General features: G+C 37.3%; 1 protein-coding gene across 1 annotated transcript in view; it reads right to left on the reverse strand.

The window, feature by feature from the left end:
• LOC145279878 (tyrosine-protein kinase Fyn-like) overlaps positions 1-24,990 on the reverse strand; it is a 106,229-nt gene that overhangs the window by 19,602 nt on the left and 61,637 nt on the right. Inside the window, exons 4-5 of the mRNA XM_080131337.1 lie at positions 24,628-24,726; positions 5,470-5,570 (exon numbers count right to left, since the gene is read on the reverse strand). Coding sequence (XP_079987463.1) covers positions 5,470-5,570; positions 24,628-24,726 — 200 coding nt within the window. The remainder of the gene's footprint in view (positions 1-5,469; positions 5,571-24,627; positions 24,727-24,990) is intronic.

Here is a 24,990-nt window from a genome sequence, read left to right on the forward strand (position 1 = left end):
TGTCCCAGACAGAAATATAATTAAGGACGTTAATTCAGACTTATTTATTTTAAATTTGGAAAGCAGTTCAAATGGGCGAGAGGTTTACTGATCATACGTAATGGTTTAATAAATTAATGTATAATTATAATTGTACGCATGCCCCTATATACATGTATAAATGTATAAATGCATATATACACGTATATAAAAAATAAAATAAAATAATGTAAAATAATATAGGATAAGAGGTGAAACTAAAGGAAACAACTCACTCACAAGCAATAAGGACACGCACACATGTAATTATACAAAGACATAGATGCATATATACATACATACATACATACATACATACATGCACATATATACACATGTATAGGCATACATATGAACACATATACACATACACTAACAGATTATGTATAAAAACAGAGATACATATATGCAGATATAACACCAGGGTTAATATATAGCAGATCCTTTAGTCTCACAATATATATATATATATATATATATATATATATATATATGGGCAAACGCTTATTTAATAGGTATTTGATGAATCATTCGCAAGCACTGATCCATAGTCCTGTGGTTAGAACTGTCGACTGTCAACGTGATGGTTGTAAGTTTAATCCACAGCTAGAGAAAGTGCTAATCTAACCATACTGATAAATTGTGATACAACGAAACAGTACTGCCTGTAGATGACTATATATATATATATATATATATATATATATATATATATATATATATATATATAAAAACATATTATTTAAAAAAAATATATATATATAGATATTATTTTATTCAATTTCATGAAAGCAAAGTTACATTGACTACAACAATAGAACTACTGGTAAATTGAAGGCAAGTCATTAAATGAATTAAAAAAATAATAGTTCTTTATTTCTTATTTTTTCTACATTCTATAAGAAATAAAGATCTCTCGGTTTTTATTCATTTAAGGACTTGCCTCAAAACCATCCGGAAGTATGGGTTACCTGCTTAGATTAATACATTATTGATATACACTGTTCTACGAACTTATGAACTTGTTTCCATAGCAACAGACGTCTGACGTGTCAATCACCCTTTTCTTTCTCCTTTTCTTTCTTAATTCTTTTAAATTCTTATCCACATCATCAAAACGTCTGACCTACTTCACTATCACTACCACTTCCACTTATAACAATGTTATTACTAAATACTCCCTGTTCTATTCTAGTAACTTCGACACATGTTTTGTTGCTCTAAATTAAAATTTTAAATAAGAAATAATACTCAGTTTCTCATCAGTTTTTATTCATTTAAGGACTTACCTTCAAATCACTATGTATGGTTTACCTGATGAGATCAATACATTGATCGAAACAGTAGTTCTGTTGTTGTAATCAATGTAACCTTATATATTATTCAATTGGAATTCATTATTGAGATGAATCTTATTTATTTATTGCGGACGATTATCCTCATCTTTCTTAGTTGTTGTTTCACAACATTTCGGCCAACTATTCTTCTCGCCTTTGTCAGGTGGTAACCATGACGGGATAGGAACTCCAAATCTCCTAACTGCATCCTCCGCAATTACTATCATCCATAGTTGTTGTCGTCTCACTACGATGAGGATAATAGTCCGCAATGAATAAATTAATAAATAATACTCATCTCAATAATGAATTCCAATTAAATAATATATATATCATTTGATACGGACCTGACTATGGAAGATCAGATAAACGTGGATTTATAAGACAAAAAACTCCAACCTTGATCGCCTTTTGGGGTTCATCACGCAGTGGATAGAGACGTCGAATCTCTACGCTTCCAGTTGAGAATTGTCTGAGATAGTGGTTGCAATCATACCCAAAGGTAGCCCGAGGCTTACTTGGCCAAAACGTGGCGAAACAACAACAACTATGGATGGCAGTAATTGCTGAGAATGCAGTTAGGAGATTCGGAGTTCCTATGCCGTCGCGGTTACCACCTGACGAAGGCCAGAGGAATAGTTGGCCGAAACGTTGTGAAACAACAACTAAGAAAGATGAGGATAATAGTCCACAATAAATAAATTAACAATGTAACTTTGTTTACCTAAAATTGAATAAAATGATATGCTCTGTTTATTGAGCACTATCAACGACCTTGTTAAATTCATTTGTTTTTACTTTTGAATACTTTTAACCTAGAATATAATATAAAACTCAAATCCTCTTGCTTGCTTTGGTATTTAAACTGTCCTTCCGGTTCCGGTCTAAGACTCTGACTTATGATCTCCGGTTTCACGCAAACACTTGATACATACAGACGATATTGACGAGATTTATTAATTAACAACAAAAAACACTAAGACAGAAAGGTACTTTTGAATTTAACAATCCACACTGAAATAATAACGTTATTATTTAGAAATCTATTAATTAACATGGGGAGGGGAGGTGTTTTGTAACTATTCTGTACTTTCAGCAAAAAAATTACTAACAAAAGATATTGTAAAACTTGAAAATACTATTTAAAAAATAATGTCGTTAAATGCAAAAACAGTTTTTAAAAAGCTGTAAATAAATAAAAAATAATGACGGTGGGGGCAGACTGAACTTTTCTCAAAGTGAAAGTCGCAGAAGAAAAAACAAAACAAAGTAATAATAATGGCGAGTGGGGGAAGGGTTGACGGAGCCAACGTCAAATTGGGGCTGTAAATCGGTTCTGGAGATGGGAATCGATTTACTAGAACATTGTATGTGAAACTGAACCCCCTTCCAAATCTTTAAATGTTGATCTTTTTTTCAGTTTTCTTATAATCTGGTAGCTTAGTGTCCAATAATCCGCAAAAATAGTTAAAAAAAGAGACGAAAAGGAAAAAATTGTAAGGGGGTGCCAATTGTTCAGGTGCACCTACATATTTAAAAAAAATTTCTTTACCCAAGTTATGCGTGAATAAAACTGGAACTTGATTAAAACCCCCCAAAAAAACTATGCTTTTCAGGTCTAAAATTATTTATTTGCGATTATTTTATTTGTATTTTTCATTGCAAGTTGTAATTATTTTAAAATAAAAAAACAAAGCCAATATGTTTTTCTAATGTAAAAAACAAAACTACTTCATCAATTTACATATTAAAAAAAAAAATTTGGGTTTTTATGACCTAACCCAGCGTAGTTTACCCCCTAACCCTAACCCTAACCCAGCGTAGTTTACCCCCTAAAAAGAAATCAAAATCTACTTTTTTTTCTTTGGCTAATACGTTTCAACGGCCTTCAAAGATAATATCAAAAAAGGAATTTTTTTAAATAATAAAAATTTAACATTTTAGCATGGGATCACTTTCCTATAAAAATTTAAAATAAAATGAGACCTCACTTTATTGTTTTCATTGGTCTCCATGTTTGTTTTCGTGAGAGTGGGCATTCAATTTTTTGTGCGCGTGAAAGTGCGTATTGTTTCCACTGGTCACTACATTTTTTTTTCGCATGCAGGCATTCAATTTTTGCACATTTATAGATTAATTCTGTATACTCACTATTCCATAGCAAGCACACACACACACACACACACACATATTGACCCAACGGGTCACGGGTAGTCTAGTATATATATATATATATATATATATATATATATATATATATATATAAATAAAAATAAAATAAAAATTACAATAAGTTTACCAAGGTAACCAAAATTCATATCATATATCATATATATATATATATATATATATATTTATATATATATTTATATATATATATATATATATATATATATATAGTGTATAATAGTATATATAACCCTAACCCAATGCCAAAAAAGAAACTCTGCTGCAATAAATGAGCTTAAAACCAGCTTAAAATATCCACCATTTAGGCAACAAAGTATCTCTAATTGTAATTGTTGTTATTCCAGATTATGCAATGTAACATTTAGTCTATGTGTCTCGATTTTCTCTTAGTGATCGTCAGGAAATCATTAATCTCCACCTTTCTGGTTTATCCAATCGAGAAATCAGCTGTAGATTGAAACGTGTTGAGAAAATGGTACTAATGACTGTGCAAAAGCACCAAATCACCAACAGTGTTCATGATACCCCTAAATCTGGTCGTCCTAGAGTTACTTCTTACATGGAAGATCAAGATCTGCAGCCTTAGAAACATATTTGCAACATCTCCCCAAATTCAACAACAGTGTAATCTTGTTAAAAAATGCTCTCTTTCTGGAGTTAAGAACAGATTGAAGGAATTTAATTTGTGAGGTTGTGTTGCAAGACACAAGCCAATGATTTCTGTAAAGTACAGAAAGTGTCGTCTGGACTTCGCCAGATGCAATGAAGATCATGCCTCTTTATATTGGTCGAAAGGATTTTTAGTGGTGAAAGCAAGTTCAATAGACCAGGCAGTGATGGTAAACAGTACACTCGTTGAAAGAAGGACGAAGAATTTAATTATAGGTGCGCAATTTCAATGCTGCAAGATGGTGGAGGTTCAGTATTAGTGTGAGACATTATTATTGCCAATAGTCCAGGGCCTATAGTTTGCTTGCAAGGTCGAATTAATTTGACCAAGTACATTAATATGTTGACTGAGCATTTTCTACCCTACTTTGGCCGGAATTTCTTCATGCAGCATAATGCTCCCATTCACACAGCTGGCAATGCCAAGAGGTTCCTTAAAGAGCATGATATTCCGTGTTTGGATTGGCCTGCACAATATCCAGACCCCAATCCTATCGGAAACTATGGCATTACATCAAAAATTAAAGAGAAGTGGGATGCTCTTTCACCGGAGTATTGCCACAGACTAATTCAAGGAATGCCCAAAAGATTACAGTCTGTTAAATTGCAGAAGGGCTATGGTACTAAATATTAACTAGTTCATTATGTTCCTATTATATTTGTGTTGTATTAATGTTCTAAAGTTACATTTAAAAAACAATTTTCCATTGTGTGGAGTTTCTTCTTGCCTTCTCGATTTAAAGTTAATTTTTTAAATTCACGGGAACACTAGGATATTTCAATTAAAAGTCAAATATGAACAGGTAAAATTATAAAGGAATAGGTTGTTTAAACAATTACATTCAATTAAGCTTAAATTTACGGTTTTTGAAAAAATGACAAGTGCGGATTTTCTTTTTGGTGCCAGTATATATATATATATATATATATATATATATATATATATATATATATATATATATAATAAATTATAAAATATATATGGCGAGTAAGCTACACTGAATATTCCACGTTTCATTCACTCTAGGACTCTTCAGGCTTATGAGTCCTAGAGTGGATGAAACGCGGAATATTCAGTGTAGCTTAATCGCCATATATATTTTATAACTTACTAACTAGCTCTACCTACGTATTGAGCACTTTTGAAGTAAATACTTAAAGTTTATGCATAAATTTATACTTTCGTATATTAATTTAATGTGAGTAAATGAAGTAGTTATATATATATAAATAAATGGGAAGCAAATGCAGTTACCTTCGGCAGTTTCTCGCATTCGGATGAGAAATGTTCCCGGTTCACCTCCTACTTTCAAAAGTCTTTCTGCTTCTTTTCGGTTGACAGTTCCAACAAACCAGCTAGACAAAAGAAAGGTGAAACATAGTTGAATTTTATTTGATCAAATATTATTCAAATTATCGTCTCAACAAGTCATGACTTAAATCTAGAATGAAACTTGCTTCTGAAACAATGGCAGAACTCACTATGAAAGGAGTGGAGAAGAGGATATATTTTTTGTTTCGAACAAACAGCTTCTTTGGTTGCTTTGACTAGTGGCATACTTTCTTCCGACCTCCAGATAATCTTAGACTATTTGAAGAGGATACGCACTATGTCCTCTTGACTACTTTTTTCACATTTTGCCCCAATTCGCATTACGTGAACTGCATTCCAATCATCGACTCAACAAACCAATAAAAACGAAAAAGAAAAACACATTTAACAGCAGAGCGTCTTGCTTGACCATTCATTGTTTCTTCTCACAGATATACATACATAGTGGACTGTGAGCGTCATAATATCCTTGATACACGATATTTCTTTTTACCCAATGCTGCACAGTGTTCGGTCATCTGCATAGAGAATTTGTTGATTACGATTCTTTTTGGCCTTTAATTTCAAGCTTGCCAAGAAACTTATACAGAGACCCTGAAACGAAACTCTTTGCTTCAATTACAACAGCTCAAAAGATTATACTATAACCTTCACAGGCCCTTATTAGATCCTCGTATTTCTTACTGGTGTTTTTCTATCCATATCTCATAATGTTAATTCAAACAAGGTGAGTTTTCTTCTTGTTCCTGATGATAGAACAATGTCTGACTATGGACCATTTTCACTTTATAATCTTGGCTTAATTATTGCGGCAGCCTAGTGATCTGATCGTTATCTGAGCCAAGAATATTTTGTTTAAATACTAATAATTGTCTAACTGTTTACTTGGACTCGATTTACATTCCTCTTCTTCTGCAAAAAACCTTAGGGGTAGGTTAGTGCTTTGGACTTTATGCGGTTGCTTATCGTGGTCAGTTCAATCAGTATCCTGTTGTACCTTCATGTATAGTGACAATTAGCAAGGATCATTCTGCTGGAACTAAAAACTTGTTCCATTGTTTGTGTTTTTTACTTACATAAAGTACATGTTGGATCATGCCTCTTTTTGTCTTTGACGAGGTTGCTCATTAAGGGACATTGTAAGTCGAGCATAATATTGTTGTAACTGAAATCTTTGGATAGCTTATTTTGCTTTTGTTCTTGCTCCTTATTTCATGAATGACTTGGTTTCAGCGATCTTTGACCAAAGCCATAAACAATCTTTGAATGCTGGTCATTTCCAGCCAAGATCTTCGAGTCTGAATGAATCCGATGACACTTGAGAAGCATTTTTCACAATTTATAGTGTTTCAGACTCTCCACTTCCTTCCTGTCTTTAGAGGGGGGGGGGTTCTACTGTCTTTATTATCATGTCATTATAATCATTCAGTGTCATTTGGAATTTAATTTTCAGGGGTTGAATTCATCTGTAATGAGTGGTAGTTTTAGTTTGGCAAGTTGAAGAAGCAGGAACTCGGAAGGGAATTCCAAAGTTTAGAGTAGAAGACTTTCTTACATCTAGGGATCTCTACTATATAGGGGTGGAACTTTGTTGCTTATCGGGCTTGTCAAGGGAAATTATGTCAAGGGGGTACGAGGAGCATCCACCATTAAAATACTTGTAAACTAGGCAGAGGCATGCAACATTTCGTCGATGGAACAGAGGTTGAAGCTTAGATGATAGTTCAGGACTTATCAGGTTGGCGATTCTCTTTTGAATCCTGCCCAGGAGTGAGAGACCAGCAGCAGATGCACCAACCCAAATGTGACAACAATATTCCATATATGGGCGAATGGTGCTACTGGATACTTTCAGGCATAAGTAACTTTCTAGCATAGTAGAGAGACCACCTTCTTCGTAGCAGCCTTGGCAATGCTCTTCATGTATCTGTTCCAACTCATGTTCCCTGTGAAGGTTAAACTGAGGAGTTTGAAGTACTTTCAGATAATGTATCTTTAGCCATAGCTATTAATGGTTCAGAAAGTTTCTTGTAATTACTAAAGGAAACGAGCTTAGTCATAGCAGCATTGAACATTACCATCCATTTTTTAACCCATTCCATTACAGACGGGAGGTCATCCTCTATGGTTTCCACCATTGCCTTAGATATGTTCATTCATTCATTCGTTTTCCTCTCGTGCCTGTCATAGAGCGTGGTGTCATCAGCAAATATACCCATGTCAGAGTCTATTTTATCAGGGAGGTCATTTATGAATATCAGGAATAATAAAGGTCCAGGGATTGACCCTTGAGATACACCCGCACGTATATCATATTGCTTAGACGTACGACCATCAGGGACAACCTGGATTCTTCTCTTATTTAAGAAGGATTTAATTATGTTGAGTATTCGTCCAGTAATACCATAGGATCTGATTTTCATGAGAAGACCATCGTATCATACCTTGTCAAAAGCCTTAGGTATATCTAGGGCTACTGCCCTCCTCTCTCCTCTCCCCTCACCTTTAGACACAAGTATGAATTTTTGGAGAAAAATAAAAATTATCCCCTAAAGAGGTGTTTTTACCCCTAAAACACCCCAGAGCTCAAGATCCACAATTTTCCCAGGGTAAAAAATTATATTTCCAGATGTATATATTCATATGGTCTTGCTTTTGGGTAATTTTCAGCTAAATCTAAGGGTGGGAAAAGATTCTTTTGTGAGAAAAACTACAAAGATGAGAATGATAGTCCAAACAATCAAAATTAATACCAATCCCTATCTAAAAAAAAAAAAAAATGAAAACAATTTATCTAACTGGAATGTATCAAATTTATAAAAACTTTGTTCAAATGAAAAAGAGATAAATTTAAAATCTTAAGAAAACCAAGTAATGCTGATAATTTTTGTTATTAAAAAAAAAAAAAATGAATAATTTTCCGTTAATTCTTATTTCAGTCACATAAATTCTTTAGAGTGAAATGCTTTTGACATTTCTTCCAAACAAATCATCTCTACTTAAACCATGTTCGTAATAATAATAAAAATGATAACTTAAAAAGAGTAAGTTACAGCGGGTTTGGCACTTAGTATGACACGGGCTGAGATACACAGTTGCCAGGCTATGATTATTTTTCAAGGCCAAATTCCAAAAAGAAGCCACACCTTTTGCGGTGAACAGGCAATTGATGTTTCGAAATATTGAATTTCCCGTAAAAAAACAAAAAAAGGTAAATACATATAATTGTCATGACGAAAATACTAACATATCCAAAAATTACGGAAAACGAGGAGATAGAAAATTAATTATTAGTAAAAAATAAATTTATGAAATTAGTGTTTACGAGCGAAATGCAACAAAAATAACATGTACTTTTGCATTTAATGACCCGTGCTGTAACGAAAAAGTGTAAGGAAAAATTCAAGATGGCGCCCGACTCTCTCTTTAACACGGTAAGATATCCTCAACACGGCACAAGGAGCAACAGCCACACGATTCCCCAGCCAACTCAATCGTCACTCCCCACGTCTTTCCCCTCACCCGCTTTTATCGTCGTTCTAGGCCGGCTAAATTTGCATATTCCGAGAATTCGTGTGACTTTGCGAGACATCATACTTTACAAAAGACGGCGGCCGCCATCTTGGTCTTTCTTTTCTATTTTTGGTCGGTAACGCTGAGCTGGTCTCGAGGTAAGTCTTTTTCCCCTCATCCGTCTCTCCCACCTACCCACACAACACGCAAACACGCGAGCGCTTATCTCCTGGATGCACGTTACACTCCCCCCTGATCTGATGATCACATAGAGAGCACTGGGGGGGGGCCTTTTAGTGCGTGTGCTTCTGCGAAGAGGTACATTCACTGTTTCAGATTCGGGCTCTGGATCTGGTTCCGCCTCATCAGATGAAGTATCGCTATCAGTCTCTGGAAGGGGCTCACTGAATCCGTGCATCGGCAGCTTATCGCTAGACGCTTCACTGCTTTCTTCTGTAGTTGTGTGACGCACCTCGGTAGCTGGGCGAAGATCTCGCACATGTCGTGGGGTTCCATCGACCAAAACAGACTGCTGGCTAATCACTCCAGATATTTGTCCTCGCTTAAACTTGTCGGTGCACCAATTTCCTGGGGGCCACACCCACACTGGATCTCCCACTTCATATCTGTTATATGTTCCCTTGTCGGTTGGCTGCGTAGTGTTGATTCCCTTCACTCCGACTCGGTACGTGTAAATAGCATTCGCAGGTGCGGTTGAAGGGGACGTCCCGTCCTTTGGTGTAATGTTGTACCAATATGTTGCTTCCGCAATAGTACATCGCTTCCTGGCAGCAATTCTCTTGATGCTGCGATGGCTTCTTTCAGCAATGCCATTTCCTGACGGCACATGCGCACATCGCAACCATAGTCGGACGCCCCACTCATCTAACAACTGCCGAACTTGCTGGCTACAAAACGCTGCATCATTGTCAGTCAGGAGCTCTTCCGGCGCACCTCGCTCAAAAAAAATGGATGATAGGTGGCGAACAACATTTGCTGAATCCTGTCTGGTCATCTGCCGCCACACCGCAAATCTCGTAGGCCCGCAATCAATGAGAGTTAGAAAGGGCTTGCCACTGTAATGGGTAATATCCATGGCCAGCCGCTGCCACACACTCTCAACTTCCAAGCGACCCTTCTGCCATCGCTCTGGTGCAGGATCAATAGACTGGCAAGCCTCACAATTTCTGACGATCTGTATGACATCCATCTTGGTCACTGCTGGGTATGCATGCCTCACAAAATAAAGGGTCCTCTTGATACCCGGATGTCCGCTCTGTGCATGAATTTTTTGTATTTGACATGGGTCGATTGCAACTGCACAAGATCGAGCAGTAATCTCCATTCCTATCTTCGCGGCTTCATACCATTTGTGAGGTACACGGGTCAGTTGGTCAGCACGATTACAATGTGATGGCACCAGAGTGACGCTCAGTGATAGCCCATACTCAGATACCAGGTTTTTTAGCGTGTCTAGCCTTCTCCGTATTAACATTTCGCTTGCTGCCTTGGTACGGATTCGTGTCCGTCCTGAAAGTGTGTCAGACACCCAGTGGTAGACACAGAGAGAATCTGTGTACAAGGTCAACTTCTTAGACTGCCACTGCAGGGCCAGATTTACCCCCTTTACAACAGCGTCCAGCTCTGCCAGGTTGATATGCTGAGAATCTGTTACGGGCCGCAGCCAACACGCATCCTCGAACACGTTTCCTCCTTGCGCCAACGATACTCCCAACGCCAAAGAACTGGCATCAACCCACACACCTACGTTGTCTCCGTTAACACACCACCGCCCACAGGCAGGGTCCTTCTTGTTCACTCTCTCCAGTGTCTCTTTTATCATTTAATCTTTAATCATATGTCATCCCAACCCGTGGTTGTTAAATTTGCTCTGCGTTTAATAACACCAACAGCTGTGCGGAACCAGCCACAGACCGGTAAGTGACCAACAAGTTTTCCACACCAAGAAAAAACGGTCCGCCTTGTAACGAGGTTGGGGATGCTTGGAATTTCACTGCCACGTCTCCATTGTAGGGTGCCATCTTTTTCATAAACATCCAATCCCAATACACGTGCTCCTTCCCTTAAACGTTCGGGATTCTTGCATTCCAGACCAAACTGAGCCAACTTTTCTTTGACACACGACGCAGACTGTATATCTTCATTGACGTATACGTCATCAATGTAAGCTGACGTTGAGTCCCTCATGGGCTTTTCTTGGGACAATACTGTGTTGACAATAGTCTTCATGATCTGTGGTGCCACATTTAGGCCAAAGCCAAGGCGTGTAAGGCAGTACCTCTGCCCCTGGAACCAAACTGTCTGGAACGGCCACAACGTCTCATCAACTCGCACCTGTAAATAGGCTTTTCGCAAATCCAATATCGAGACATTAGTGCCTTTCTGACGCCATTCCCTCAACTTACTGGCGCATACGTCAACATCGGCAGTGTAGGCTTCAATATGCTTTTTAAGCTCCCTATAGTCCAGCACGGGCCGTACTTTCGACTTGTTATACTGGACTACTGCCATCAAGGGTATTAGACCCTTGGGAGGCCCAAGCTTGTCCTCAGGGTAGGGGATTAACCAGCCATCTTGGATCCACGCCTTTAGTTCCCTTTCGTATTCTGCTCGGGCCTCACTGGGTATAGGGTACTCTGCAACCCCATTCTTGAGTCGGTGCCATTCCCTCGGTCCACTTCCAAGATGCAATCCAGGCCCTCTTGCGCGAGTCGTAGTCCACTGTAAAATCCGGCCGATCGATATGGAGCGCTGTACACACTGGGGCCTCTAAGAATCGCACCTTTCCATCCCGATGAATTGCGACTCCCCCCAGCGCCTTGATGGCATCGTATCCGAGCAACAGGTCAAACCCCAGGAGATTTCCTTGGGTCACGAGCACATTGATCTTAGTGGCTGCACCGGTGTCCGTGTAGATCTTGACAGTTCCAGCTCCACAGCATGTCTGGGTCTCGCCTCCTATCGTGGTGACTTTGATCTTCCTCTTAGTCCAACTTGGACACAGCCTGGTGCTCACTATAGTATGCGAACAGCCTGAGTTGAGAAGTGCTGAGCAGGGTATCCTGTTTGCGTAGACGGTCATTACTGGTTGCGCCTTGTTCAAATTTTGCTCGGGGAGCAGGGCGGCGCTGACGTCCTCTCCCCTGATACGTTTCCCGTACAGTTTTGGGCTAGATGCCCCAGACCGCCACACTTAAAACAGCGCACACGCCCCCTGTTGGTGCAATTCCTTGCAAAATGTCCGCGTCGGCCGCAGCGAAAACATTTCCCATTGCTTGCAGGGTTCTGATTCGGAATCTCCCGAGCGCCAATCTGGCCTGTCTGTGTCGCCATCACAACTGGTTCCCCCAGGTCCTCCTCATCTTTGATGATGGCTCGAGCACGTTCCATCAAGTGTTCCATGGTCGTTGGTGAAACGCTGGTTGAGGCTCTCAGTAGCTGCTTCACCCGAGTGGGAAGGCCCGTCACAAACGCGTACGCGAGCGTCCGCTCCGACACCCCTCCACCGAACAGAACTGCGAGTTTCTTTAACTCAGCGAAGAAAACGTCCACGCTTTCCTCCGGTAGAAGTTTTCGGGAAGCAAATTTTTCATAGGCTGTACAAGGATCCATGGCAAATGCCTTGTACAGCGCAGCTTTAATTGCGGTGACATCTCCCTTTTCGGCAGCACTGAGTTGCTGATATACACTCAAGGCACCCCCAGCCAATCTCAGGGGAATCACAGTGTGTACCCTTTTCACCTCACAAAGGTCGCACGTCAGCTCGACCCTTTCAACCCAGTCGACGATGGACGTGGACCCGTCAAACTCGGGTATGAGCTTTAAGTCAAATTTCGACTCGGTCATAGTCCTAGAGGCCAAATGGCCGGAATAGCTTGTAACGAAAAAGTGTAAGTTAAAATTCAAGATGGCGCCCGACTCTCTCTTTAACACGGTAAGATATCCTCAACACGGCACAAGGAGCAACAGCCACATGATTCCCCAGCCAACTCAATCGTCACTCCCCACGTCTTTCCCCTCACCCGCTTTTATCGTCGTTCTAGGCCGGCTAAATTTGCATATTCCGAGAATTCGTGTGACTTTGCGAGACATCATACTTTACAAAAGACGGCGGCCGCCATCTTGGTCTTTCTTTTCTATTTTTGGTCGGTAACGCTGAGCTGGTCTCGAGGTAAGTCTTTTTCCCCTCATCCGTCTCTCCCACGTAACCACACAACACGCAAACACGCGGGCGCTTATGATCTTATCTCCTGGATGCACGTTACACGTGCTGAAATAATAACGTTAATATTTAAAAACCTATCATTTAACATGTGGAAGGGAGGGTATTTTGTAACTATTCTGTACTTTCACTTAACAATTTGATAAACATGATATCGAAAAACTTAATTTTAACTTGTAAACAGTACTTAACAAATAACGCGAATCCAGTCGTTAAATGCAAAGGCACCAAATAACATTTATTTTATCAAAATAAAATTGTAAAAACATTTATTGTATCAAAATATAAGGCACTTATGCATTATATGGGCGGGTCCGTTTTGTTTTGTTTGGTTTCATTGAACAACCGATAGGGGGCGCAACTTTTCAACCTAATTCAACAGTGAGCCACTTATGCATTACACGGGCAGGGCCATTTTGTTTGGTTGAGTTTCATTGAACAACCGATAGGGGGCATAACTTTTCAACCTAATTCAACAGTGACTATAATTATAACTATATATTCTTTTTAATTAAAATTCTATTTTTCTCTTAGAGCGACTTCTTTTCACTAAATTGTTTGAAAAAAAATCCAATGATGCTTCAATTCAAAAAATGTTTTAAAATTGTTTTAAAAAAAAAAAAACCCAATGTTGCTTTAATTTTTATTAAAATTCTATTTTCTTATGATGAGTTTCTGTTAAATTGTTTGAAAAAAAATCCAATGTTCCTATTTTCTTGCTTCTCCGTCAGGGCAGAGTTAGACACCAGGTCAGTTTTTGATGTGGAAAAAGGAACAAAAATAAAAATTGCCTCAGTCTAAAAGGATTTCTTCTCCGCTGACTGAAGACAAAAAAGGGTATGTGTAGTATCAGAACAGATACTTAACTTTGCTCCTAGCCAAAAGGCTAAGTAATGTTGCTTTAATACAAAAAAATGTATTTTTTCAATAAATGTGTTTACAATTATATTTTGATACATTTTTATACAATAACTTTTGTTTTTCAAGTATTTTGATGTTATTTATTTTTTAAAATCTATTTTATGTGTTATTTGATCTAGAAGAAATTATGTTTTATTAAATTTAGATGAGAAAACAATTCAATAACTTTTTTGGTAAACGTAAAGTTTAAGTGTGATGCTCTTTTTCAACGTTATTATTTAGAAACCTATTATTTAACATGGGAGAGGGTGTTTTGTAACTATTCCAAGAAGAAATTGGAGTTATGGCTCCTAACAATGGCGCCGCCCGTATAATGCATAAGTACCAAAAATCAATTTGCATTCAAATTTAATGTACAAGTAATATCCTTCTAGACTGGGGCAATTGTTGGAATTAAAAACATTTTTTTTATTTATTTTTGTTCCTATCCAGAGTGCCCCTTTTTGGGAGCTAGATTTTCCCCACATTAATAACCGACCTTCTGTCTAACTCTGTCCTCATGGGGAGGCAAATAAATAGGAATAATATTAAAAAAACCCCCAAAAAAACTTAATCAAAGGGAAATAAGATAAAAATTTCATCTAAGACAGAAAAACAAATAAACCAGAATTTTTCATTTTGATTTTTAAAAATCCACATTTTTTTTTACCCCTTTTTACCTCCTGGAGATGAAACCAGAATTTTTCCAGGCTCAAATATTACATTTACAGATGAATATCCATGTGGTCTTGCGTTTGGGTAATTTTCAGCAAAATCTAATGAGAGGAAAAGATTCTATGTCCCGAACAGTGCTATTTTTGGCAATTTTGACCGCATTTGCCCCCTTGTGGACGCAACCAGAATTTGCTCAGGGTCAAATATTACGTTTCCAGATGCATATTCAGATGGTTTAGCTTTTAGGTAATTTTCAGCAAAATCTAATGGTCAGAAAATATTTTATGTTACCAAAAAGTGCTATTTTGGGCCATTTCGAAGACCCTTTTGACCACCCCCAAGGGACACAATCAAAATTTTTATCAAAAATCCGGGAATGTTACATTTCCTCTCTGGCCTAGTTGTAACTTCATGAAAAATTTCAGAAAAATGTAATGAGTAGTCATTGAGATTTTTTGGAACAAATGGGCAAATGGACAAACAGACAAGGTCCAAATCTTACTAAGTTGGTCGGCTAATAAAGCTTTTTATACAAGAACATTAAAAGATAACGATTATAAAATATGCAAGTAAACATCACTTGACCATAGCAAGACTAAACAGTAAGAAATAAGACGATTATTTGATTTACATCTCCATTGAATCACATGGTTAAAACTAAATTTGATAAAAAATTCCCAAACTTCATCAACCTTCATTTCTTTGCTAAGAATATTTCTCATAAAATTGTAAATAAAAAATATCTTAAATTAAGTTACACTTGCTATGATAATTACATAATAAGATAATAATTCAGAAAAAAAATAATAATAAAGTATTAAATACTTATTCCTAAAGAGGCGTTCTAAAAGTAAAGCCTCCTATTATTTATTACATTGGAATGGATCAGAGAGGATTGCAAATTGCATTGTTATGATGACTGAACTTATGCATTTATGACCTGAAAGTTTAATCTCTCTGTTGTTGATATTAACAATATGAGACTCTAAGAAAGAAACTCATGTCATGGATGTGTGTCAGTAGCAGAGATATTTCATTGAATTTCTAGCAAAAGTTCATCAAGACTGGTGTTGACTATGTAGAAAAATAAATTCTGAAGCACAAAAGGTAACTCGTTTTAATGATACTACTTCAATTTTTGTAGCTCTTCAACTTTTTGAGTAAAAAAAAACAATAGGCTTTACTTTTGGAAAACCTTCATGTGTGTGTGTATATATCTATATCTCTCTCTCTCTCTCTCTCTCTCTCTCTCTCTCTATATATATATATATATATATATATATATATATATATATATATATATATAATAGACTACCCGTGACCTGTATGGTCAGCATATGTTTTAGCTAGTTATGGAATAGTGAGTATAAAGCATTAATGTATAAATGTGCAAAAATTAAATGCATGTTTGCACAAAAACAAATGATACGACCAGTGAAAACAATACGCAATTTCACGCGTGCAAAAAATTGAATACATACGCTCACGAAAACAAACATGTCGACCCGTGAAAACAATATGGAATACATTGGATAATAAAAATCTCAGCATCATTGCCCTTAAATTGAATGAAAAATCCTTCATATAAGAGAGGTGTAATCTGCTGAAAAAAGATTGAAAAAATAATAACAAAATAATACAAGGAGGGAGTGTGCATTGTACAGATCAACCCTACTTTTTTTTTTTTGCGTGTGTGTCAATAGCCTTAAAAATATCAGGAAATAATAATTAACTGATTAATTAATATTAAACGGTGATACTTTTTAAAAGTAAATCTTAAAAAAAGACCCCCCCCCACGTTTTGAAGTGTTTCTACATATTTTAAAAATGGTTGGAACTTATGACCCCCCACCCTAACCCCATTCTCTCTTTCTGCCGACAACTTTGCTATCAAACTTGAAAAAATGTTAATGGTTACATGTCTTGTTACGTTGCCGAGAAGTGGAGTCTTATTTTACGTTAAATTTTTATAAGAAAGTGACCCCCCATGCTAAAAATTTTTATCATTTAAAAAATTTTTTTCATTTATATTTTCTTTAACGGCCATTGAAACATATTAGCAAAAACAAAAAAAAACAAAAAAAAACAGTTGATTTTGATTTCTTTTTAGGAGGTAAACTACACTGAGTTAGGTCATGTAAAAAATCCAAATATTCTTTTTTGTTTTTTACATTAGAAAAACATATTCGCTTTGTTTTTATTGTTTGAAAACAATTCCAACTTGCAATGAAAAATACAAATAAAATAATCATAAATAAATAATTTAAGACACGATAAACGAATTTAATAAAAAATCAAGTTCTAATTTGAATCACGCACAACTTGGGTAAAGAAAATATTTTAAAAAATATGTAGGTGCACCTGTCCTGGTTTCAAAATCAACGCCGCAATTTTTCTGTCTTTCTCTACACCACTGTTCCTCTTCACCTTCCCCTCCCTTAAAGAAAGGACGCGGTAGGCTAACGCCAGTTAAACGTATGAACATATCCGGGTTCAGTGAACACATTCACCTTCCCTTTTTTTTCCGTCCTCGACTCCTATGCACGTCGGAATTCAAATATATCAATTCAGGCAATTGACTTTTTATGTTTTAGACGAAATTAATTTAAATGGAATGAACAAACTCCCAAGCTACTTTTGATTGCATAAGTTTCATTCTGGAATTGATTAGAGTCGTTTGTTTGTCTTATTGGGAGTGACAGCTCTAACATCACGCTGGCCAAATGAATACAGCCCATTTCGGCCCAGTCAAAGCAGCTTGGCCAGCAGACTCCCCTGGGGAGTAGGAGGAGGCTCCCGAAATAACAACATTGACGCTACCAATTACGTCAACTGAATCCACCAGCCGAAGGATTCTCAGCGATACCAGCCATCTTAGCAGTAGTTCAAACAGCCCTTATCAGGGCTAAACAACCAGCCCTTATCAGGGCTAAACAGTTTTTCTACTAATGCGATTGCCTCCTGGGACCCACCAGTAGTGGACTTCACTTCCAGTGTCCAGTGCTTCCAGCTCACTCCTTTAGCCTTCCATGCACCTTGCTCCTTCGGTCTGCAACCTCGTCTGCACCTGGCTCCCTACCGGCCGTGTCCACTGTCCATCCCGGATCGCTCTGACGTCCAGCCAATCATTCCAGCCCCAGCGAGCAACCCTAAACCACGCCACGTCTATAGCTGTTCCAGACCTTAGACTCCGGTGACGTGCGACCTTCTGGACAACCAGCATCCAGATCATACGATTTTTCGCTTCCTTTGCAAATAAAAGGCGAACCCTCGTTTTTAACCAAACAACCTAGGACTGTCATTCTTCTTTGCCTTTTTGTTGTTTACTTTTTGCCTGTTAGTTGTTGGGTTGATTGTCTCCGGATAATCGGCCCCGCAACACACTTGAACAATCGACACCCCGCCTTACAATTTTTTCCTTTTCATCTTTTTTTTTTTTTTTTTTAACTATTTCTGCAGATTATTGGACATGAAGCTACCAAATTTTAAAAAACTTAAAAAAAAAAAAAATCAATATTTAAAGATTTGGAATGGGGTTCAGTTTTAGATATAACGTTCTAGTAAATCGATCCCCCATTTTCAGAACCGATTTAAAGCCCCGATTTGGCATTGGCTCCTTCAGCCCTGATATTATTATTATTTTATTTTATTTTTTATTATGACTTTTCACTTTGAGAAAAGTTCGGTCTGCCCTCTCTTCCGTCATTATTTTTTATTTATTTATTTACACCCTTTTAAACAGTGTTTTTGCATTTAACCACCCGTACTATTTTTTAAATAGTATTTTCAAGTTGAATTTAAGTTTTACGATTTCGTTTTTAGTAAATTGTAAGGTGATAATACAGATTAGTTACAAAGCACTGTGCGAGCCTCTTCTAGTCTTGCACAAAAACACGCGTTCACATCTCAAGCCATATTTCTTGTCATATACATATGCGCACACATACACACACGTAGATATATTCACGTTTGCCTGCATACAATCACATTCATGTGCATACACACACACACACGCTAATGTACACACATGTACGCACACATACGCGCAACGTCACTCTCTTTAAAGGAAATCCACACATGCACAAAAGACCACCGGAAATACCTATAAAAGCAAGAGCAATAAGCTGCTTCCTTCTTTTCGAACCAGCTTCCGACCTGAACGGTTGACGGACCAACTGCGCACCCCGAAAGGGCGCGCGCGCCCACGCATGTCACGTCCCCTGCTACTGTATGTGGGGCAAGAGCTAACAGACAGTACGTATATGTTATACGCTTTCTCTCTCCATGAACTGGATTGACTTTCTCACTCTTTTCCCCTTTTGCTTTGGTCCATCAACCAGACAAGTTCACGTCTACAGCTAGTGGCCTGAAGACATTTCCACATGGACAAGTACCAACATGTGCGCGCAGCTTTACTGATGTCAACCCTCTATCTTTTTCTTTGTCTACACGCTGGACTGCCATTTCTCGTTCCACTACATTACTCACTTCTCTTTCCACGCGCGGACATGAACACGAGTTACACCTAAAACATTCATTTTCCAACAGAAAATAAACAACATGTTTATTTTATCTAGCAATTGAGTTTTGTTTCCTTCTTTCCATTCGTTTCATTATTTTCTTTTGTAGCGAGTTAGGATATTTATATCCTGGTCAGCAACAAACGATGGTGACCCCGTTATTTTAAAATGAAATGGATGTGTTTGAACGAAACACTCACACATACACACACACACACACACACACACACACACACACACACACACACACACACACTCTCTCTCTCTATACAACAATAGACTTTCCTTCTCACCAGTAAACAGCGAGAGACACACGCTAAACTAAACACGTGCTGTAACCTTTCTTTCATTTGTTTCTTCACAAAATAAATCCTAGTTTGTTTAATTCAATAAACGCGTTGTTCATTCCTTCCTCAAAGCAATCCATTTTTCCTATTTTGCGCACCTCAACAAATTGGTGACACCCGCACGCGAGGGGAACACGCATTTCCTCCTATAACCACAAGTCCACAACAAACCGGCGACCGACCGATGTGAAACGAACAGGCATGGTGATTCTACCTTTTTGGAATTAATTGTTTTGAGCGAGACGCGCGTTTTATTTGATTAAGAAAAAAACGAACATTTCAACAAAGAACAACAAGTGAACTACTACCAACAAGAATATCAACGAACTATAATGACGAAACCCCTCGGCAGACTCGGCAGAAAAATAAACACGGAGCTGTCGACTTCATACCGAATATAAAGAAAAATTTGAGCCCAACAAACATTTTCCCCGGTTTCCTGACATTACCCTGCAACAAACGCGAGGAGCAAAATCACATAGGCCTATACACATTCTTTCCCGCACAGCAGACACAACAACAAAGAAACAATTACAGGACATCCCTATCAACACATAGGAAGAAGTTGAATCAACAATACGAGTTGAGATGCACCATGCACACTGATAAACTCACAACTGGAAGTTTCGTTGACAGACGGCAACCACACTCACAGTTCAACACGAACAAATGCACAACAAATGCCTGTACAGACAATGCACACACACTACCTCAGACTCACTTGCGAAGACATCGTCAACTGGACACACGACATCAACACGAACAAAAATTTTCCTTCCAAACGAACAATTCACTTCACTATCCAAGCAACTCGTTGCATATGTCAGCACACAACAAAAAACAAACAAACAAATGTCACCCTAAAAAAAGAGTAAACGCCTTTTCCACGCATAAGTAAATACTTTTTTTATGAACACACTCAATTTTTGACGTTTTTTTTAAACAACCACATCAACAGCAAAAACACAGGACGAACAATCAACTGACCATAACATTACTTAAAAAAAAAAATATATATACACTGCATATTTTTTTTTCCTGGCAAGTGGAGTATTGTGCGAGCCTCTTCTAGTCTTGCACAAAAACACGCGTTCACATCTTAAGCCATATTTCTTGTCATATACAGACGCACACACAAACATATGCGCACACGTACACACACGTAGATATATTCACGTTCGCGTACATACACTCACATTCACGTGCATACACACACATGCTAATGTACACACATGCACACACACATACGCACAAATGGGCAACGTCACTTCCCCTTAAAAGGAAATCCACACATGCGCAAAAGACCACCGGAAATAACTATAAAAGCAAGAGCAATAAGCTGCTTCCTTCTTTTCAAACCAGCTTCCAACCTGAACGGTCGACTGACCAACTGCGCATCCTGAAAGGGCGCGCATGCCTGCGCTGTCACATCCCCTGCTACTGTATGTGGGGCAAGAGCTAACAGACAGTACGTACACGTTATACGCTTTCTCTCTCCATGAACTGGATTGACTTTCTCACTCTTTTTTCCCTTTTGCTTTGGTCCATCAACCAGACAAGTTCGCGTCCACAGCTAGTGGCCTGAAGACATTTCCACATGGACAAGTACCAACATGTGCGCGCAGCTTTACTGATGTCAACCCTCTATCTTTTTCTTTGTCTACACGCTGGACTGCCATTTCTCGTTTCACTACATTACTCACTTCTCTTTCCACGTGCGGACATGAACACGAGTTACACGTAAAACATTCATTTTTCAACAGAAAATAAATGACATGTTTATTTTATCCAGCAATTGAGTTGTGTTTCCTTCTTTCCATTCGTTTCATTATTTTCTTTTGTAGCGAGTTAGGATATTTATATCCTGGTCCGCAACAACACCCTATCCTTCCCATAATAAATAATAGGTTTCTAAATAATAACGTTATCATTTCAGTGTGTGTCGTTAAATGGAAAAGTAACTTTTTTTTAATTTTATCTTATCGTTATTTGTTATTAATTAATAACTCTCGCCTATATCGTCTGTATCTATCAAGTGTTTGTGCAAAACCGATGGTAAATTGGACTCTTAAACCGGATCTGCAGAAGAAATATGTCTAAATCACGCACAAATATATATTGGGCAAAGAAAATAGTTTTTAAAATCACGTAAATTGATCATTTTTTTAAATTTATTTCTTTTAAACAATTGTCTTATCGTTATTTGTTGTTAATTAATAAATCTCGCTAGATCGTCTGTATGTATTAGGAGTTTGCACGAAACCTGAGTGCCTAAACCGGACTCTTAAACTGGAACCGGAAGGACGGCTTAAACACAAAGCAAGCAAGATGATTTGAGTTTTATAATTATATATATATATATATATATATATATATATATATATATATATACTTCATTTACTTACATAAAATTAATATACGAAAGTATAAATTTATGCGTAAACTTTAAGTATTTACTTCAAAAGTGCTCAATACGTATGTATATATATTGTGAGAAATTCCATATACAGTCGCCATCTTTCTTTTGTTCAGCCGCCCACACAGTTTAGTGGTCGGCAGTCATTGGTTAAATCTGAATATGTCAGGTGATTCGCTTGGTGCGCTTTTTGTATCATGCTTTCTTCCTCAAAATGAGGAATAAATTTGTTGAAAAATTCAATCGTATCTGGCATAATGATTACCTCGTGTCATTAAGAGAAGTCAATGCCAAAATTGGGAGCAATTGTGCCCTCAAGTTATCTGTTGGGGAGATATTACTTATTAAGACTCCCAGCAAAACCAGATAATTTTGGAATCTTGGTAAAATAATCAAATTAATTACTGGAAGTGACAATAATGCTCGTTCCGCTGTCGTTCTTAAGGATGGGTGCGAACAGATCCATTCCTTAAAAAATCTTGTGCTCTTGGAAATTAAGGGTAATGATGATATTGTATCAACTGAGTTTATAGAAGAAGGAGGTCCCTTTTCCCTTTTTCTGTCCAACCTGTTCAGTTCCTAATGATGGAACATCACCCATGGTGTGCTGCGATTCCTGTGACAGCTGGTACCATTTCAGCTGCGTAGGAGTTAATCAATAAGATACCTTAGGGGAGTGGCTTTGTTCTAATTGTAAGGATGAAGCTCCTCAGGTCATTCTATATGGTGAAAATTAGCTAATGTCTGGATGCATGAGAATTTTGAAGTTTAAACTGAAAATTGATAGCAGACAGTGGCACACATATATTAACATTAAGCAGTTTTAACTGAATTAAAGTTATAATTATTGAATCTTAATTTGAATTGTCAACAAACAAGCATATTAAAGTTAAGAAGTTTAACTGAATTAAAATTATATTGAAATTATAAATTTGTCTAAGTTATTGGATTAACTTACTACTTGTCATTTATCCAACCGTTTTATTAATTAATTTGTATTGCGAAAATGTAATGATTATCCATTACTTTTTCCTCCTCCTTGGCAGTGTGTGAGAAATTCCATATACAGTCGCCATCTTTCTTTTGTTCAGCCGCCCACGCAGTTTAGTGGTCGGCCGTCATTGGTTAAATTTGAATGTGTCAGGTGATTCGCTTGGCGTGCTTTTTGTATCATGCTTTCTTTTTTCAGTCCACACAGAACTCGGCATCAGGATGGACTCAAACCCAGCAGCTCCCACTGGAGGGAGCTAAGACAATTCCTACATGTTGTAACATCAAACAGTTGGTAAACAAGGAACCACATCTTTACAAGCAGAGACTACTTTATACTGCTGAAACCATCCAAATTAAGGATGAAATTCGAGAACAGTTCTTCATGTTTATTTACCAAATATTGGATCTTATCTAAATTCATCTTGAGTCCTAAGTGACTCACATTATGCCTAATTATAGGCGCTAACATTCCCGCTGATTTTACCATGAACATTCATGGATCCTTTCGAGTAACAAAGAACTAACATTCCAACAATAAGAATTCATATTAATGACTCCAGGCGTGTGAAGGCAAAACAGGCCGCCGTTTTGCAAAAGGACAATGAGAATCAATAAACTTTCATTGCTGTTATTTGTGAATAAATTTTGAGTTTGAAAGTTATGGCTTTTGTATTTGTGGATTCTTTTGCTTCTGCCGGGAGGAAATTGGGATGTGAGAAATAATTTCTTACAATATATATATATATATATATATATATATACACACACACACACACACACACACACACGCGCACACACACACATATATATATATAACTTTTATACTTACAAACCCTAGTCTTTCATGATTTTGGCAATAATCAAAGCAGGAAGTGACGATTGCTATTAGTTAGGAGATTCAAACTTAGCTACAAACCCTTGACTCCATTTTCTCGGATTGCTTGGCCACCACGAGAATTAAAGGAAATTAACAATTATAATTGCCAAATACAGCCCCCCCCCCCGATTTTTTAACGATAATACTGTTAATAGCGTCTCCAAGCTTGGAAATCTAGGAAAATATTTTTCCTTAGGAGATTGCCCATATTTTTTGGACGTAAACAAATAAATATTATTTATTATTTTACTTATAAAAAAAGTAATCTACAAACATGTGTTTCACGGTTGGAGTGGTAGAATTTTTTTTTCTTTTAGTAAAAACAAAACTCTAAACGGAATATTTCTACAAACTCATGAGCAATTCCTCAAAATCGGAACCGAGCTGAATCAAGATATTACACCTTAAACACATGCAGAACTCAATATCATATCATAAAGGGTTTTATACCAATAATAACATATAAATGTGGCTTATCTGGACACTTAATGCTACAATTTCATGTATCATCCAGTCCTTTAAAAGTGTATTACAAAAATCATGAACGGTATAAATATTGGAAAAGCTGTTATAGAAACGAAACTCATAAAAGTTACCATTTACTATCTAAAGAATCGTTGACGGCCACATAATTTGCAGGAACGTAACCTTCTTCATTTGTCGTCAAATGACGGACATAAAGCCACTCAGCATCACTGAAAAAGAAAGAAAATTATATGGCAGTATTAGTATAATAGAATGATTGGAACTGATTAAAATGGATTAGTATTAGAGAAAGGAATGAAAAATGTGAATTACATAACATGATGAGACTTTTATAATTCTAATTATTTTTATTTTCTGAAACATTCAAAATAATTAATGAGATTTCCAAATATGGAATGCAATAAGAGTTTGTGCTTCTTTCTTTTTCTTTCTTGCTTTCTTTCTGGCGCATATGATTAAATATGAGTTTCACA

Source organism: Euprymna scolopes, chromosome 7 (assembly GCF_053919585.1).
Source record: "Euprymna scolopes isolate OS-2025 chromosome 7, ASM5391958v1, whole genome shotgun sequence".
Lineage (NCBI taxonomy): Eukaryota > Metazoa > Mollusca > Cephalopoda > Sepiida > Sepiolidae > Euprymna > Euprymna scolopes.